At 38.2% G+C, this 13,872-nt stretch overlaps 1 protein-coding gene across 2 annotated transcripts in view; it reads left to right on the top strand.

The window, feature by feature from the left end:
- Positions 1–12,619, top strand: part of LOC131585422 (septin-2) — a 34,775-nt gene extending 22,156 nt beyond the window's left edge. The window contains exons 12-13 of one of the 2 annotated variants that reach the window (XM_058851589.1): positions 5,191–5,284; positions 11,824–12,619. In XM_058851589.1, coding sequence (XP_058707572.1) covers positions 5,191–5,259 — 69 coding nt within the window. In that variant the 3' untranslated portion in view covers positions 5,260–5,284; positions 11,824–12,619. Of the gene's footprint in view, positions 1–5,190; positions 5,285–11,820 lie in introns of both variants that reach the window. The other variant, XM_058851588.1, reaches the window with a different exon arrangement.
- The last annotated feature ends 1,253 nt before the right edge of the window (positions 12,620–13,872 follow it).

Here is a 13,872-nt window from a genome sequence, read left to right as displayed (position 1 = left end):
CAAAAAGGAAATGCAGAAGCAGCTGATTATCACCATAATTACTAGTTAATAATATGAATTACTGGAGATTGAGAGAACTATATATTTATCACTATGTAATTGCATTTCAGCAGAATAAGCACACTTGATGGCTGTGCACATACAAGAGTGGAACTTCTGCAAGTGTTCTGTACACAAATTAGCTGCCTCCCATTTACTGGGGCATGTGCAAAGCAGCAGGAGCCCATCAGCTGATAGCCAGCAGTACTGAATGCTTTGGAAAAGTCAAGAGCATTTTTTGAAAACGTTTTTTGTTTTTCCTTAATGATTCCAGGCAGACAAGTAGACTTAAATAATTTAAGTCATAACTGTTTCTCATGTTATTTGAACTATATAAATTGTACATGGCTAGTAGTTAAGTAGAATCTTGGATATCCTTGTAGAACTGTTTGTTTTATGACTTATGTCTGAAAAAAGTTTTCTATAAATATTTCCCTGGAACCTTTGATACGACAGACACTATATATATATATATATATATATATATATATATAAATATAAATTTTATTTTATTATTATTTTATGTATTTTTTTCTATTTAGGCACAGAGTGGTCAAAATAGACCAGTATATAAATATGAAATGTGTCTTTTATATAACATTGCTAAAGGGATGAAATTTTTAACTTCTCAGGGGACAGTCTTTGAAAGTTTCCTCTGGGGCTAATCATCTCTGAATAATTGCTGCTGAAGTTGCAGAGGATTAGGTTAGAACTTGAAAAAACAAATACATTTTTAACTTCTGCATTCTATTGTTCCAAAGAGATCAAGAGGCTTTGCTGAATCTTCTGTAGATAAGCTGGTATGAAGTCCCTTCATCTCCAAATCATCCCTAAGGTTCAGACTGGGAAAAATCTGTGGAGGAAAGACACAAAGGAAATGGGCTTGCATTCCATGGCCTTCACAGAGAAAACAAATATCCATTTCCCCTCCTGTTCTGCATTCCCATCAGTAACGGTGCTTGATGTTCTATTTACAGTTTTGTGAGGTTTATATAACCTTGGAGGGAATGAATGCTTGAACTAGTGCCAGGATCATCTTTATCAAGGCATCACATTTGCTAAATGGTCTTTTATTATGCCAAAGGATGTGGTCCCCAGTTCAGCCAATTTGAAATTGCTAATCTGTCGTTTTGGATTTATTGCTTAGTCTGGTTGTGCTTCTACTCATTTGCAAATGATGACCTGTTTTTTAGAGCTGGAAAATGAAAATAGGCATAAAGGTATTCTTGTTCCTTACTGTAAATATGATGCAGAACAGATTATTTTGATATTGTAGTGTAAGTAGACACAAAGTTTGTAGTTTTGTGCCATATTTTTCCTACTCTGAAAACATCTTGCTAATAAAAACTTTTAAACGTTTTGAGAGGTAGTACTTCTAGAAAAGCATTAGGGCTGTGATTACATTGAAACAGCAAGGAATAAACACCTCTGGGTTTCTCTAGTGAGCTATGCTGAGACTTTGGGCAAATCTCTCCATGCTTCTGTTTTCAGTGGAGTTGGTCAGCAGTGGGCTGTATATAGCAGAATGAACACAATGTTGAAATTGTTTTCTCTGTCCTTCCACTTTCTGACTGTGTGTAACCCTTTGGCAGATGAGATAAAGAGCCCTGGATTGTGTGGGGGTCAGGAGGGGGAAGAGCAGTGGGGCTGCCAGGCTGGGGGCCAGCAGTGGCCCTGTGGGGAGTGAGGATGGGAGTGATGTGTGCAGGTAGCTGCCTGCTGCTGCTGAGGTTTGGGAAAGCATTGTCTTGAAAGAAAAGGGGCAAATTTTTATGGGAAGAGACAGATTGACTGCTGCTGGAGACCTGCAATGTACTGCAATGGCTGTGGCCAGAGTGACTTCTGCTCTTTGTCAACGTGTCCTGTGGAAGGCATTTATCTTAATGGTAGCCCCATTTCCAAATTAACAGGAATATTTTTCATCAGTTAACAAAATTACTTGTGTTCTTTGGTATTGGAAGTATTTTTAATCAAAAGAACTCTTACAGGGATATTCACTAGAAAATTCACTGTCTACAGTTTTCCATCTTCCCCTATTCTTGCAGCCTCTTCACTTATGCCTGTCTGATGTAAAGGCACGGGCAGAAATAATCAGACTTGGTCAAGGGGAAATATATCAGTGGGAATTAAATGCTATTTGTTTCTTAATATTTCTCCTCCTGTGATACCTCCATGTTGGTCTCTGAGAAGCTGTTTATGTTGTTTAAACAGGAATAGTGTCTGTTGGTATTGTGATAAAATCCTGTAGGTATTTTACAGAGCTGTGAATCTGTGGTTTCTGTTAAGGGCGTGGAAGCTATTAACAAGATGTATGGTTCACTTTTAACTCTGTAACCTTAGCTCTCATTTAAATGTTTGTTTCCTTTCTGGTTTGCTGCAGTAGTTTCATGATGGTTTGAACTAAATTGTAGACCTGACATAAGTAAACTAAGGGGCATTTATACCAAGGTTACGTTTATTCTTTTGCCTTTTGTTATCTGAGAATTCACAGCAATTATTTGTTTTAACAGATTTCCAAACATTGTTTCCTAGCTTCCTTTTCATGGTGTGCATGGGCCCTATGCTGTCATGTTGTAGCATCTGTTCTTCAGGGGATGAACACAAATATATCAATGCTGCTCTTACAAGTGAGAGGACTCACTGCTGAGCAAGATCAAAGTCATTTTCTGCCCTTGATGCTCAGAGTCCCCAACAGCAAAGGGAATGCAGATGTTGACATGACATCAATTTCAGTCTTTGGTGTGATTCTTTTACATTCTCCTTTATTAAGAGCAGAGGTTTTTTCTGTCTATTCAGTAGGTCCAGTAAGGTGAACATGAGCTGGTTTTAGTTTGTAGGGTAAAGTGGAGGAATAGCTCTTCTGTCCCGTCCTCTTCTCAGAGAGGAATTGTTGAAGAGACTGGCACTTGGGCACAATACAGCTTGATTCTCTTCTTTCATTTTACAACAGTGTGCCTTGTTTTTTTCACAGACCTTATGCCTGAAAGTTTTTCTACTGAATTATTCTAAAATAGCTTTAGGAACTTGCCATTCCTTGCCCAGTGGAACAGACTGAGACTTCACCAGTAGGTCTCAAAAACACCACATGAGAATGGAAAAGGAAATTCTTTTACAATCTTAACATTAGAGCTGAGTAGGTTTTCTGGCTTTTGTGCTACCTTATATTTGTGTCATATGCAGCATCTGATTTATTTTGTGTTATGGACATATTTTTATCAGTTAAAGTTAAGAAAATGCAATTCTCAGTGCTGTATTTAAGCCTTAAAATATGATGTTGGTTATTAGCAGAATTCTGCATTTGAGCAATCACCATAATATGTGTGCAGCAGTATCTCCCCCTGTGATTACTGAATGGTTTCTATTTTGGGAATGTTTCATGGCTCAGCTTGGAGTGCTCTTGGGAAAGCTCAAGTAGGAGAGCTTCCAAAAAGCTAGTTTTATTCTGATGGTGAATCTGCAGAGAGGCAGTTCAAAAGACCAGGTGTCTTATATTTTCACAAGTTGATCTTTGAAGCTTTTCTTTTTTCTTGTGTCATGAAATGAATGCAGTGCTCATTTTGGGAACTTTCTGCTTTTTTTTACCTCCTTCCTGCAATGTTATCCTATCTTCTTGATCAGAAGCTTTTTGTTTTAAGTACTTAGCAGAAAGATGTAGATGGGTTTATAATAATCCTCACAGACTTAGCTGTATCTCATGCTGTTCCTGTGTGAATCTCCTTTTGTCAGAGGGCATCTCTGCAGCAGCCACAGAAACCTGAATTAGCCTCTCCTGAACCCTGTGCTGCTGCAGCAAGAGGGTGAGAACATAAGCCAGTGAGTTTTAGACAAGCTCTGGTACTGCTGGCTGTGCTGCAATCTTTTTTACTCTTTAGTTAATCTTCTGTTTCTTACTCGTTCCTAAATCTGTATCTGAGAGCAGGCAAGGAAAAAGTGGTGTAGGCACCTGCAGTTAGTTTTTCTTGTTCTGTGATGTTTCTTTCAGTTTGTTGGGTTTTTTAAAACAAAACAACAGCTCAACACCACATGCATGTATTCAAGCATTTGTCTCAGGTTCTTTTGTATTGAACCTGGTGGGGTAATGAGTATCACAATAGTTAATGTGGTTGATGGGATGAAAATAGTGTGTTTAGACAGAGTGTTTTCCCTGAAAATAAATGAAAGCAGTTCTCTACATAATTAAAAAAAAAAAAGGAGAACTTGCTATACAAGCCTCAGTTTTTTACATGATCTCTGGTTTGAAGTGGACTCATAGGTTATACAATGTGCATGGAAATAGCAGCCCATTTCCTTCCCACTTTGTAAAATGGGACTCTTGTAGTTCTGTATGTGGAACTTCCCCACCTGCATTTGGAAGGAAGTACCCAGTCATTTGTAAAGCAAATTAGAGGTATTTGCATATATACTTTGAAAATTCATTTTAGTGTTCTTTCTTCTGTCTTAGAACATTTTTTCCAATTAATATTATTTTTTTTGAAAAAACAACCAGCAACAAGGCATTATATAAGTGGCTTTTTATGAGATGGAAACTAACTTTTAAGTGTTACAAGAAAATGCCTTAAGAAAACAGTTATTTCCAGGAAAAGTAATTGTTTAGATGTAAAAAATATTGGTGCTTAATATGTTTAGTCTGGCTTTCCAAATTTCATAAACATATTTTGATTTCTCTTTTAAAATAGTTTTTAAATCTTGTTTTCATATTTGGCTGTTACTGCTGCTAAAATTTGCTGAGTTCTCTGATAGTCACAGGATGAGTGTTCCTACATGATGAAATGCTTTGAGCACCTGGATCAGAACAAAGCTGCTTCAGCTCACTCAGGTGTAGCTCTGTGCACACCTAAAGGATATGCTTTCCTCATTATGGGTTAAATGTTTATTCACAGCTTTGCAAGCATAGCTGGCTTCAAAAGTTTTGGATTCTATTGCTTAATTTTCATTCTAAGTATTCTTACAAATCTTTTCTGAAAGTCAGAAGTACTGAACTGAAGAATATGAGATGGAGAAAACCAAAGTATTCGGTTATGTGACTTATTGAACATTTCCAGTTTGTGAAGAGATCTGTGTTCTACCATGGGAAAAAAAGTTTTAAGGTTTCCTGGATTTTTGGGCTTCTCATGAAACTGTTGTAAACACTTGGGTGTCTTTCTGTTCCAGCTGCGCCGCATGCAGGAGATGATTGCCCAGATGCAAGCCCAGATGAGAATGAAACCTGGTGATGACTAAGGTGCTTAACATCTGGATGAATCAGGTATTGCTTTTTTGACTTGTTTTCACCTCTTACATAAGATTTTGGCAATGATTATTGTTAATTTTGCACTTTGTGCTTGCTTTTTCCGTACTTAGTGGGAAAAAAAAGTGGTGTCATGAGAAGACTAGAAAAGATAAATGCCAGTGTTACCTTCCAGCTGTTTTTAAGACCTGTAAATCCTTCTCTTTAGTGCCTTACTTTTGGATCATCAGGCTTTGCTTCCGTTAGCACAAGCTGCTCAGAAAATTAATTTGATATATAAACAAAAGTTAGAATGTTTTGGGGTATGTAGGCTGCTGAATTTTTAACAGTTTTCTCAAAGAGACAGACAGAATTTTGGTCCGGTGTACCTTGATGATATCAGGCTCCCTTCATGATATGTATGATGTATTAGGGGAGACCAGAGTGAGTGTAGGAAAAAAATTCCTGTAGCACATACTCATTCTTTCTTCTGGTAGAATATTTCTTCTAAATGCAAGAACAAAAAATGGAAGGATATGAGAAGTCTTGTTGCTTAATACTTCAGTTTAATACTCTAGTTGTGACTGTTGGTCTTGTGGAATGTAAAGCTTGAATAAAATGGATTATATTATCCCTTATGACCTTGTGTCAGCTGCCAACATTCCAAGCCTAAAATAAGGAGATTTTCTGTTGCCTTTATTTGAACCTTCAGTCTTCCTGTTTACATAAAAAGAAGAAAAAAATAATTAAGAAATAAACTTATTCACTGGATTCTCACTTGAGCAGAAGTTGATGGTTTTACTGATATGTGCACTGTTATCTTTGAGGGAAGTACTTTAGGGCAAATAAGTAATTCAGTCTCAGGTTTCTTGCTGTCGCAGTTTCAACTGTTGCAGATAGAGGAGTCTTCACATCATGTCTTCCAACTTCCATACTAAGATATGTTTTCCTAGAGTTGGAAATCTAAACACTGAGGATTATTTTGTGGCTGACCACACGGTGTATGTGATAGCAGTGTCTGACAGAAAGCTCTCATTCCCTGGCCAGGAGCTGGTCATTTTGCAGCCTGTTCAATATTGTTGAATACTATGAATTGAAGGTTACAAGTTTTCACTGTGACTTTGTTGTCATGTGGCCAAATTCTTACCACTTGTGGAAATGGTTATTTGGTGTAGGAAAGCTTTTTTAGTGTAAATGATTGTTACTGTTTTTTGCTAAGGAGCTCAGTTCTTTGTAGGAGTTAGAAATCATGTTTAATCACATGACACCTTCAAACCGATACTCAATAAGAAAAAAACACCATAAATCTACCCTTGTCCACAGTTGTTGTTAGCAGAGCAGAGGATGGCAAGGGGTACAAATATCTATTCAGAGTTCTTTCCTCAGTTCCTAGATGCTGGCTTTGCTGTGAAATCAGCATCTGAGGGCTGATGGGATGTAGTATTCCCCCTAATGGTTAGCCAGAAATTGCCCCAGGTCCCCTGTGCTTCACAGCTTCTGGCAGTACTGGATATGGCCTTTATAAAAAGGAATTGGAGCATGGTTTGTCCCAGGCTGAATTTGCAGCCATGGCTACGTAAGTAAACAGAATTCTGAGCATGCTCATGTTTGTCCAAGGGAAATGTTCTTCTGTAGATACCTCACACTGCTAATCTGAGTGCAGCTTGGACCACTCTATGTTAAGCAGGAGACTTTGCAGATTTAACTGAGTGTTCCCATGATCTTGTTGTGATTTGAACTAAATCTTGAGGTCAAATTAATTGGACTGAAATACTGAGTATGGATAATTTTGAGAAGGATTTGAATGAGATCCTCATATATGGAGGTCCTGCTGTTTCTTTGGAATTTGCTAAGCTACATTTCTGCAGCTGCTGTGGAAATCATGTTTGACGGATTGCTTTCAGGAAAGACTTTTAAACTTCTGGTTTTGTTACCCTTGAGAGAGAGAGTGAGAGATTGATTTTTAGTGTAATTTGTTGGCCAGTATGCAGTCAGAACTGCAGATGCAGTCCTAAACCAGGGTGTTGCTGTATGATCCTGGCAGCATGTGGAAGGGAATCCTCATCCAGAACTTAGCCTTAGGGAAGTTTTTCTCATGCAAGTTAACTGACTTTGCAGCTTAGGAGGAGTGATGAGTTCAACCTCCACCATTCCCATCAGATTTAAATGCTGTATTTGATTGAAATCACTATTTCTAGAGAAACCATGAAATTTGTAACAGTGGTTAACAGAACCAAACTGCCAACAAATTTAAATGTAGTTGGTATTAATCTTTTTGTTCTATCACAATTTATCTTGAACATCTCTCAGGTTCTAGTTTTACAAGAACTTTAAAGGATCACCTGTGCTACTGAAATCAGTCTCTCCTCCCATTCTCTTTTGCACCTTTACTTTGTGCTGAGAAAAATATGTGACTTTGTAAACAGAGAGTTTATGTAAAAATTAATATTTTCACTCTTTTTATTTTGGATACATACCTAATTTTTGTGTTTTCTTCAAAAGTCACTTAAAACATTTTCCCCTACATAAAGCACAGATATACAGATGTTTTCAGGTATTTTAGGAAAAGTGGGGTGTGGTGTGGTATTAAGACCTTCATAGGTAGGAGCTGGAGAATAAACAGTACGGTAATGAAACGTGTTAGTATCCAAATACGTGAAATTCCCACTTCTGATTTCAGTTGTATTTTGGGGTGGGGAGGAGATTGTTGAATGCTTTGAATTCTAGGAGGAGCATTGCATAATGATTAAAAAGTGCTAAACTCAAATCCTTGCCAAAAAGACTGACAAATCTGTGTTACCAGAAAGTGCTACACAGATGGGATGACTGGAAAATCTGGTTTTCCTGATCCCTTTTGAATAGGGCCGTCTTTAAAGGTTTTATGGAAAGAGCAAAGGGAGAATTCACTTCAAGCGATTTCCTTTACTTTCAAGGCTGGAGTAAGAGAAGAATAAGGGGAGTGACAAAAGCAAAGATTAGATGCAGGGAATACATTCAGAGTTTCCAAAGAGTTCAGACAGATTTCTTGCTGTGGAGAAGTAGAATCCTGAAAGGGAATGAAGATGAATGCTGGTGGAGACTGTTTTAGAGGTAGGAAAGGAAGATGGTTTTGGCACACTGGTCATTCCTGTTTCCAATTGCAGTTTCTGATGAAAGCCTGTGAGAACAGATTTTGTGATTAAGGTCTTTTTAGTGCAGCCCTGACAAAGGTGTGTTGACCTACACTTTTGTCTCTTTCCTCTAAACATGTAATAGCTTCTGTGTGCAATTAGTACAGGTGGAGCAGGCAATGAGAGCACAGCTAGACACCAGAATATTCTCAGAATAAGAAGTAACAAATTTTTTACCCTGACTTCTGATACTCACCTTACTAATCTTAGATTTTTTTTTCTTGTAAAACACAAGACATTCCTATAAAGTGTGGGAGCTTATTAGTTCTTATATTTGACAGGTCACATGAAGGATTGAGGAGAAAAATGGAAGGGTGAAATAAGGTAGCAAAACCTAAAACAGGTTTAGTTTTATTTGGGTGCTCAAATATTAAATGCTTTTGAAACACTCCAGCAGCACATTTACTAGTTTCTGAACTTCATCTTAGATGAGCAATTATTATGAAAAGCTGGAATAATTTTACCAAGTGAAATGGTTATTGGTGGATGTTTCTTCCCATTCATTCTCTGTTTCTCAAAGTGTATCTCTTTGCAATCTGTTTTCCTTTTGTTATTCCTACAAATCTGGTTTGTCTGTCTTCAGCCAGTTTCAAGATCATACTGGGACAAATCAGTAACAGAAGCCAGGCTGTGGAACGCTAATACAGCCATCTGGAAATGTAGTTATAGTTAGGGAAATGTGTTCAGACAAAAAAGAAACCCAAGCATCTTACACTTAAAATATCTGTAGGATGTTGAAAATTCTTTTAGTATAGCTTGTGATTTCCACAAGTATTTTAAAGCCTCCTGGGCACATTAACACTGATCTGGTTCTTGATAAGAGCAGTGCTAAAGACACCAAACAGCTCCTTCTTTCTGCCAATGAATTGACATCATTTAACAGAACAACACAAAGCACTGTCATAGCAACCAGCCTTCTAAAACGATGCTGCTGACTGCTGAATTGATCTGATGAGAAATGTCATTTGAGGAAGTAGAGATGATGTTGTAGTTTTTTGGCAGCTGAAATTGAGAGCCTAGAGAATGTGAAGCTTGGGCAAATTTGTAGTATTTGGAACAGCTGCCTGGCACTGCCAGTGGATGTTTCTCCACTAGAGAAAACTGGAAACTAGACCAGGAGAGTGCTGTCAGTGTCCAGCTCTCCTCAGCTCTTCTGACTGTGGAGTTGTTCAGCAAACACTGCATTGATGGGCTGGGAAAAGTTTTTTCGCCTTTAGAGAGCAGACTTCTGTTGGAAATTGTATGGTAACATGGGGAACCTGAAAATGTGTCAGGGACACTTTTTCCTAAAGAAACAGAGGAACATTTCTGATAGTTTTGAAGCTTGGATCCTGGTATGTAGATGTGACTCTGTGGTTATAACCCCATTAACATATTTAATTGATGAGCATTGGTAATCAGTTCAAAGGCCAGTTCTGTGACTTACTGTGAACTCGGCTGATGATGTTTGCTGTGGGGAAGTATGGTCTCGCTACACAGTAGTGAAGGAAAGGAAACAAACTTGAAGCAGTGAAGTCAAGAGGGTGACTGAAACACCAGAAAACCAAAATGTTTGGGGTGCGGTGACAAAATTACTCAAAACCTATAGCAGAACATTGGTGTCATCCAGTACTCCTCTGCTTTTTGGAAAGATGCCATTTCACAAAGTTCTTGCTGACTATGGGACACTCAAAGGGCTGTAGTCATAAAATGTGTGCTATTTGAAGAAAAACGAGGTGAGTGAGAAAATGTAGCTGCTTATCAAGCAAATTTCTCTGATTTGGAGTTCAGAAGTGAACACAGGTGTCAAGTCACCCTGTGTTGTAGTGGTGTTCTTGGAAGAGCTGAGGAGGAGACAAACCCATTTCCTTTACAAGGTGTTCAAAATCTTCACAAATGCAGGATTCTGAGCTATGTGACCACAGGATCAGGGTGCAGGTGTATGTAGTACTTGCTAGTTATGCTACTTACTGAGAGAGTTCTGTTTTAATGGCACACAGGAGAAACATCCTCTTTGTTCAAGGATGGTATGAACTCACCTTGCATAAGAAGGTATTTGTTAGCTCTGTGTTGGTGAAATGAGCATGAGAGACTGTAAGGTTGGTCTAGTAAAGCTGGAGGTCAAACTTGGCAAGAATAGTATCAATCTAATTGTATCACAAAATATTGCCTTACAAGGAGATGAGGAAGAAAGAGCAGTGAACTGAATCCACATTAAAAGTACACATACTTTGCCCAAGTGTGTTCTATGAGCTTATAAAATGTGGGTATGGTGTAGCTAATGCTGCTAACATCAATGCACAGCTGTGCTTAGAACCCAAGCCTTCATGTTTATTGGAAATTCCAGTCTTTTTGTGAGTCTGAAGCATGAGTTACAGTTTCTCCTTGAGTATCTTCTGTAACAGATTAGAGTTTGGCAGGCAGCCCCAGAAACCAATTTTTCCTTCAAACTCAAAGTAGTGGTGTAGCACAACAGGTTGATTTTGAATTTCATTACTGAATTTACTTTGCAATTTATGAACTCTGGCTTTAAAGCCTTATTGCTGGCTTGCTTGTTTAATTTATTAGGAGTGACGGGCTCCTTAAAATGAGATGGAATTGTGTATTGAACAGAACTCCCACAATAAGAATAGCAAAGAGCAAAGCACATTGCTCCTTATCCCCAGTGTAGTCTGGATGAATGATACAGTGTTTTCTAGGATAGTTCTATTTTTTCCATCCAGATGAGCATATAGATTAAGCTAACCTTTTCTGTAAGGAGTGAGTGGTTTTGGGACTGGAGAATTGGAGGTGTTTCCCCTGAGTTCCAAATCTGACACAACTTCTTAAGCAGGATCCAACTTTCAGGGAAAGCTGGGATTCTGCTTTCTTTGCAGCAGCCTTTTTGATTGGCAAGTAACTGTAGAAATATCCAAAACTGATAGTTATTTTTGAAATTACAGACCAGTATTCCCTTTTTTCAGCCATGAGAACACTGCTGTATGAATGCTTGAAAAAAGTCCCTGCTTTACCTTAGCACTGTTGGTGCATGGTGTTGAGCTTGCTGCCTACTGCTAGCCCTGTTTAGCTGAGTAGTTTGTTTCCCTCAGCAGCAATAATGCTTCACAGAATAGGCCAAGGTCGATGTGCTGTGTGCAGGACTGTTGAGAGGAGCTGTAATGCTCTCCTTGTGTTCCTGCACACTGAGGGGGGTATGAGTGCCTAAGAAACTATGTAGCTAAAAATACATTCTCATTTATAAGCTCTTATTAGACTTTTGTGATAAATATTTGGGACCTGCTCAGCTGATCTAGTTGGAATGCAGGTCCCTGTGCTGCAGGAACTGAAAGTCCCTATTCCCTGGATTATGCTGCTTTGCTTGGAGGGGCTCTGACAGTGCCGAGAGTTTGTCCTTTCTAATGCTCTGTTTTCCACTTTTGTTCCCAGCAGCATACGGTTCTCTAAGTGGATGGGTGCTCTCTTTTCTTTGCCCGAGTGGTAACGTTCAAATGCAAAAGATGGATGCCACAGACCAAGACCTGCGTTAAAACAAACACAAAGTCCGAAGATCGTGTTGTAAAACTGCTTGTTTTATATACTCAATGTTATTCAATTTATAGTGTATCTTTTTTGATTCTTTTGGTAACACTGTCTTCATACTTACCCATGTGGTTTTATTATCCTACCTATATCTTTTTATTCAGACACTGCCAAGAGTACACTGTTTGGACTAGCCATTGTGGTGGATTTAAGGAATTAATCATTTATCTGCTAGGTTGTTCTGAATGGTTTTGTGGTTAATACTAAGACTTTGTGGCCTGTTTACGGTAAACGTATGTGTGTTTGCACAGTATTGTAACTTTCACCTGCCATTTTAGGTTATTATGTATCGTATCAGTTTTTCAGAACTTTCTCTGTGCTTTTGTTGCTTTTGAAGCTTCATCTCTGGTGATTTGTATTTGTGTGATGTATGAGAAAATGTACAAAACGCCGATGATTCACCAGTGATTGGAAAAAGCTGACTTTTCTAAATCGCCGTGCCTTAACACACCATAAAAACTCCACACACCAACAACTTGTGTGGATGCCTCTGGAGGTTTGACTTCAGGTCTCAACTTTTGATGGCAAAAATTTGTCACAGGCATTTCTATCTGTCAGCTGAGCGATGGCATGTACTGATTTTTTATATATACCATAGCACTACTTTTCATTGCAGTTTTGTAATAAATTGTATGAATGTGGAAAACACTGATTTTCTTTTTGGGGTGTTTTTTTTTTTGTTTTATTTTATTTTGCATTTTCAAGCTAATGTATGAACTGTTGTAATGGTGTTGTGCAAGGTGCATATTCAAAGGAATTGTTATGTTTACCATGGGGTATGAAAGTGTTTTCTAAAATATGTCTACCTGCAGACTGCTTTGATTTCATTTCAAAACAATTTTAAAAGTGTTTTACCTCTAGGTGAGGTAGTGAAGCATCACATCTGCTTTTTTTCCAAAGTTAATTAGGCACCTACTGATGTCTTTAGATGGGTGAATATCCTGGAAAATCTGATCACACACCTTACTTTATAAGTTCATGAATGTTGTTGTTTCCTTTATGTCATTGCTGAGTTACAGCTCTCTTCTGCATGCTTTTGTAGTCTTATGTGTTTTATATATGCAGAAGCGTAAATTACCTTCCAAATACGGGATTGAGACACTTTGTCTTCTGTACTAAATTGGGGTGTCTTTCATGTAATGATTACCCCTAATTTTGCTGTCTAGCAATGGGTGTTTAACCAGGGTAGGATTCACAAATGATTGGCATCACAGGGATGCATATTTGGCTTTCTTGGAGTTGAACTGCATAAAATGGACGTTACATTGTTGCTTCAGTGGCTGCTATAACGAAGTTGAAAGAAGAAATGAAGTGACAGATTTGCATTCACACAAATTATCTACTATTTTTATGAAGATTCGAATTTAACCATGTCTGTCCAGGGATCCAAGGTGAGAGATTTAATGGCAAACTTTTTCTCATCATTTGTTTGCTGTTATTTGCACCTTTTGTGTTGGTTTTTTTTCCAGGATTTTGCATCATATTTTGCAACCCTCTTAATTATGTGCTGTCCGTTTGTGCTTGTGAAAGTCAGGACAGCCACACCCCTCCTGAGAAACCCAGACTTCAGTTGGAGACGTTAGTTACCAGCTAGATTAGCTGTCTGAGCAAAGGTGGCATGAAAGCTTTGCCTTTCAAAGCCAGCTAGAACAATGGGAAAGCAAACTATCAAAAGCATCTAGTCTTTAATTTTATTAAAAACAGAGGAGTTTCTTCTCTCTCTTTAAAGCAAGGCACCGAAAGTCACTGTCACTGTTCTTGTGTGGGAAGCCTCAGTGAAAAGATTTTTACTTGGGGATACTGAGTACCGTTTGATAGTCTTTACTTTTCTTTGGGTTTGTGGATTCCAGATGGAGCATTCTGGTTCAAAATTTGAGATCTATTTTAATAATTGCCCAA

The sequence above is a fragment of the Poecile atricapillus genome, chromosome 16 (genome assembly GCF_030490865.1).
Source record: "Poecile atricapillus isolate bPoeAtr1 chromosome 16, bPoeAtr1.hap1, whole genome shotgun sequence".
Lineage (NCBI taxonomy): Eukaryota > Metazoa > Chordata > Aves > Passeriformes > Paridae > Poecile > Poecile atricapillus.
The sequence above is the reverse complement of the archived record's forward strand: the minus strand, read 5'-3'. Positions and strand labels throughout refer to the sequence as shown.